The sequence below is a fragment of the Melospiza melodia genome, chromosome 15 (genome assembly GCF_035770615.1).
Source record: "Melospiza melodia melodia isolate bMelMel2 chromosome 15, bMelMel2.pri, whole genome shotgun sequence".
Taxonomy (NCBI): domain Eukaryota; kingdom Metazoa; phylum Chordata; class Aves; order Passeriformes; family Passerellidae; genus Melospiza; species Melospiza melodia.
The window spans coordinates 11,781,006-11,786,280 of record NC_086208.1 but is presented as its reverse complement, the minus strand read 5'-3'; the positions used below and the strand labels follow the sequence as shown (position 1 = coordinate 11,786,280).

Sequence of the window (5,275 nt, the reverse complement as noted above, 5' to 3'; positions counted from 1 at the left end):
GTTGTTTTCACTCACCCACTGAAAAGGGCAATGGAAGCTCTAAGAGAAACATTTAGGGATGTGCAGCACCTTGTGCAATCTGCTCTAACACACATCAGCCAACAGCCACTTTGCTCCCATGGACTGCCCCGAGCAGCACAAGTCCTGCAGGGCTTGTTTGGTGTGTCCATGGGCTCGGCTGAGCATCCCTCGCCCCACCGCCACTGCGGGCACCAGCAACGCCAAACCACCCTTACAGGGCAAGGAACGCGTTATTCTAATCAGCTTGTCAACACCAATTAGCCCAGCCACAAGTGCCAAACACCACTGTCAAGGACTCAGGGAGGCTACTGCAGCCCTCGCTGTGCTCCAGAAGTGCCCAGTCTGGGATGCAGTCCTGAGGTCCCTGGGCATGGCAGGGACCAGAGCCTCCATCAGCAACAAAGGAGCCTCCCCTGCTCCCTCCTTCAGCTGCTTTTCAGTTTCCTACTTCCTATGCTTTGTCTGCCAAAAGTAACAATTCACACAAACCCCAGTACTTTTCATGACTAGAGATTATTAAAAAAATAGTACTTTGTGCTGTGGAAAACCCCAGCAATAAAACACATATTAAAAAACTCGTATTTTTTTTTCATTAAAAACATGTTATAAGGTATGATAGCTGGCAGGATTATTCTGGAAGCCTGCATGAGTTCCAGCAACATTAGCATGACACAGTTTAAACTCCCAACATGTTTCACTGATACAAGCAGGAAACAAAAATTCCAGAAAAAACTCTCAGCACATGAAATCAAATCACCACGCAGAGTACCTTTTTTTTTCTGTAATATTTTATTTTATTTATATAGAAATACTTAAAAAAACATGAAGTAGCACCATTACTTAAGTTTTACTTTTATTATGTAGAACTTTAAATGTCAGAAAAATAAAACTCTTGATACAATTTCAAATCTTGTCTCAGCAAATATAATATTAGTATTTGACCATGAGGTTAAAGGCCCTTTATCATAAAATAAAATATACTTTGTTTTTAAACTTTGCTCAGTAAAGTACATTTAAGCTCAAGTAACGTCACCTACATATACATAAACAAGTGGTAAACAAATGTATTAAAATAGAAATACTAAAACTATAGTGGTGCAACAGAATTTTTGTAATTTCCACTGAATTCTATTTATACAAATGTTAGAAAGCTTCAACAGTTCCTTTTGACATATGTTTATACATTTCCATTTTTGTAATAATATAGAATAAAATATGCTTTATATCACTGAATAGAAAATATGCTGGGTGAAGCAGATTTAAAAGATTTTTTTCTGAACCTATAAAATCTCCATCCCAACAGAATACTGTTCAAAGCATTACACATTTTATGGTTTGTAATTCCGTTCACAATTGTGTGATATTAAAATAATACAGTGTTCTTTGCCATAAGGCCATACTAAAATAAAAAAGATTTAACCCAGCTACAAAAAGTTCACTGAACTTAAATTAAAATACTTGTAAACATCTTTGCAATATGAAATATAATTTTTCAAGTCAAAAAAGAATAAAATACTTCAATCTGTATTAATGCAATTTATCTTTAAAACCTTTAAACGTTTTTAATATATATAAGAGATATGTTACAGTTTTGTTGGTTTTTTTTTTTCTTTTTTCTTTTTAAAAGTCTGATAAAGCTGCAGTATCATGGTTTTTCACAGGAACTTCTTGCCCTTTCAAGAACATTCAGAAAAGTATCCACCCATAGATTTAATTATTTTGTAATAAGCATCCTAGAACTACCAGCACGTTTTACTAACAGTCCACACACCATTGTCATCATCATAAGCATCTTCTACTTTCAATTTTTTTTTTCTGTTTTTTTTTCTTTTTTTTTTTCTGTTTGTTTGTTTATAAAAAAAGGGGAGTTTTGGAAGCTTCGTATTAAAGTACAGTGTAAAAACTAGCCTAGCACTAGAATGGAGTCGCCCGTTATTATTTATAGCATGCACCCGCTGTCACACCACCCCCCAGCCCTCCCTCGGCCGCTGCCCGCGCCCCTCGGCGTGCGGCGGCCCCGGCCCCGCCGGCCCCCCCGGTCCGTGCCCCCGGCCCGCGGCGCTCAGGAGAAGATGCGGATGGCCTGGGTGACGGCGCTGTGGCACACGGGGCACTGCGGCTCCGTCTTCTCGCAGATGCGGTTGGCGCACTCCATGCAGAAGAGGTTGTGGCCGCAGGGCACCAGCGCCGCGATCACCTCGCTCTCGAAGCACACCGAGCAGTCGCGGCTGCCCTTCCGCCGCACGCCAGAGGAGGAGCAGGAGGAGCTGGACGAGGAGCTGGAGGAGGAGGACGAGGAGGCGGAGGAGTCGGAGGGCAGCCCGGGCAGGTGGGCGCCCAGCCCGTTGGCGTACAGCGGGTAGGAGGCGGCCAGCAGCCGCCCGCCCGGGTCGCTGCGCACCCGGCGCGCCAGCGGGTGCTCGGTGCCGGCCGCGCTGCCGTGCAGGGGCGGGGAGAGCCGCGCCGGGGGCGGGGCGGCGCCGCGCCGGGGGCCGCTCACCAGCAGCGCCAGGTTGGCATTGGCGGGCGCGGCGCCCGGGAAGGCGGCGGCGGCGGCGGGCGAGGGCGCGGGCGAGGGCGGCGCGGCGGGGCCGCGCTCGAACTGCGGCCAGAGGAGGGCGGCCCCGGGCGGCGGGGCGGGCGCCAGGTCGAAGCCGGGCGGCGAGTCGAAGGGCAGCTCGGAGCAGCAGTCCGGGGAGGAGAGGACGTCGCCGCCGCCCCCGCCGTACACGTAGCCGTTGGCGCTGTTGTTGTTGTTGTTGCCGTTGTGCGAGAAGCTCAGCGCCGGGCTCGGGGGGCTGTAGTCGGCCAGGCGGGCGCTGCCGCCCCCCCCGGTGCCGCCCCCGAAGTAGGAGTCGGTGGAGGCGCTGCCCAGCGAGCTGGAGCTGTCGTTGCGGTAGTTGCAGAAGGGCTTGCGGCCCGGGGTGGGTGTGATGCTGGGCGGCGTGGGCTTGCTCCAGAGGCTGCCCGTGCCGTTCAGCTCGAAGCCCACGTCCGTGCCGTTGGCGTGGAAGTCGTTCTCGTCCGTCAGCTCGATGATGCCGCCGGTGCGCATGGCGATGTGCGCCTCGATCTCCTCCCGGGCACGGTCCACGTTCTCTGGCATGCCTGTCACTTCAAAGACCGGCTCCTTGTCCCGGCTCGGGGTCACGATGTACGTGTGCGTCTGCTGCTGGATGCGCTTGATGGTCGCCCCCTTGGGCCCCACGACCAAGCCCACCACGCGATAAGGCACCCGCACCTGGATGGTGGTTTGGCCGGGCAGGTTCGGGGGGCCGGGGACGGTGCCGTTCAGGGCTGTGTTCTTGTTCCGCGAGGCTCGGATCATGGAGAAGTGCTCGGCCGCAGAGATGATCTCCCTGCGGGCCATGGCCACATCTTCCTTTCTGCCCGTCACAACAAAGAGCGGCTCCTCCCCGCGAACCGGGGTCTTGATGTAGGTGTTGGTCTTTGCCCGCAGAGCTTTGATTTTACAACCTGGGAACGAGATGCGGAGATGGAGGGCGAAGGGGAGGGGAAGGAAGGGGAGGTGGTGGGGGAGAACGGGTTACAACCCATTGTTTGGGTGCAGCTAGGGAGGGGAAAAAAAAAATACACACCCACCCGAGAAACACATTGCCCCCAACCCCAGGTGATCGCTGGCATCTCGTCCGGGAGCCTCGGTCACGGTGTAAAGTAATGTCAGCCCACAGCCCTGGCACACGCCCAAAGGCATCGCAAGTGGCCACCGACACATCTGCCATGCAAACTGCCCCAAAACTACCAACGTGCAGTTCACAGGGTCGGTAACACAGGGGGAGAAAAAAAAATAAAAAAGGGAGCGCCAAAAAAAAAAAAAATTAAAAAATGGTGCAGGAAAACTGCACCGCCAGAAAAAAAAAAAAATAAAACAAAATGCAAGCAACCCTCACAAATCAACACACCCGCCAGTCCACATTCCTGCTCAGCACTTTCCTTTTGGAAAAAATAAAATCAGTTCTTAAGGTGAGGAGCAGAGACTGTACCGAATGAGCCATATTCCCCACTGCGGATGCTTTATTCCAACCCCATTGTTCCACTTCTCCACTCCATTTCTCTTCCTTAAAAATAATCCACGATTTCTAACTTTGGGGTGGTGGAGGGGGGAAAGCACCGAGGCTCCCATTTTCCTCCCGTTTCCTCTTGCAAATCTTTAACTTTTGCAGCCGGAGGAAAGGACAGATTTTTATTATTTTCCTGATCTTTTTCCCCCAACCCGGCAGCTGAAAGTGCATCTCGAAACTGATGCATAACACTCCTCGGAAACATCACGTCTGCCGCTGCACTTTCTTTGTCTGGGGGAAGCCGGCACTGGCCAGCGCCGCACGGCTGCAGCGTTCCTGGGAATGGCCAGTGTCGCATCTGAGCCGCCCGCCCGGCAGCGCGGAGGGGAGACCCGCGCCCCCACAGCCCCTCGCATGCAGCACCCACCTTGTCTCCCCACTATCTCAGCGACATGTTCCGAGCTGGGCACCGGCACGCATTCAGTCATGTTCACGCTCTTTTTCCGAGGCTCGTTGTCGTAAATGGAGCCCGTCTCGTCGTTGTCCAGCCCCAGCAGGGAGAGCTGATCCAGGGCGATCTGAAGGGCTCTTTGGTCATCCAGGGTCTCTCCCCCGCCACCACCACCACCACCGCCGCCGCCGCCGCTCCCGTTCCTCTCCATGTCTGCAAAAAGCGAGCTGGGCATAGTCCCTGTGTGTGGTGCACCCTCCGCCTGCGCTCGGCTCAGTAGTAAGAGATCAGACACAAAGGAGAACCCAAGGCAGATGGCCAGCAGGAGAGAAGGAAAGGGAGGGTGGGCGACTGCTGGAGACCGGGGAATTGTTGCCTTTTGCTTGTATATTTTGTATCTTTTTTGCTTTTTTTTTTCCTCCTCCCAGTGCAATCCGGTTTATAAGATGTTCTCAGGACCCCCCCCACGACTCCCCCCCGAGGTTTTTTTTCGGTTGGCTTTTTTTTTTTTCCTTTTTTTTTTTTTGTCGGCTGGGGGTGGGGTGGGGGGGGTGGGAAGAGGATAAGCGAGAGGAGCTCCGATGGCTTCCCCCCCTCGAGTTCCTCGCCGGCCACAATGCCAAGCGGCGGCAGCGTTTCTTTAAGGAGCCCCTCCCAGGCTCCACTCCACTCACTCAGCGTTTTTTTTTTCCTCCTCTCCCCTCCTCTGTCTGAGGCTCTGCTGCAGCCAGACGGCTCTGGAGAGGCGGGCGGGCGCGGGGCGGGGAGCGGGGGCCGCGCC

General features: G+C 52.7%; 1 protein-coding gene across 1 annotated transcript; it reads right to left on the bottom strand.

Annotated features, from left to right (window-relative positions):
* Positions 1–1,326: 1,326 nt before the first annotated feature.
* Positions 1,327–4,986, bottom strand: MEX3B (mex-3 RNA binding family member B). Its single transcript, XM_063169815.1, has 2 exons — positions 4,471–4,986; positions 1,327–3,498 (listed from the first exon to the last, which is right to left on the bottom strand). The coding sequence occupies exons 1-2, from the start codon at positions 4,727–4,729 to the stop codon at positions 2,084–2,086; spliced, it is 1,674 nt and encodes a 557-aa protein (XP_063025885.1). The 5' UTR covers positions 4,730–4,986; the 3' UTR covers positions 1,327–2,083.
* Between the last annotated feature and the right edge of the window lie 289 nt (positions 4,987–5,275).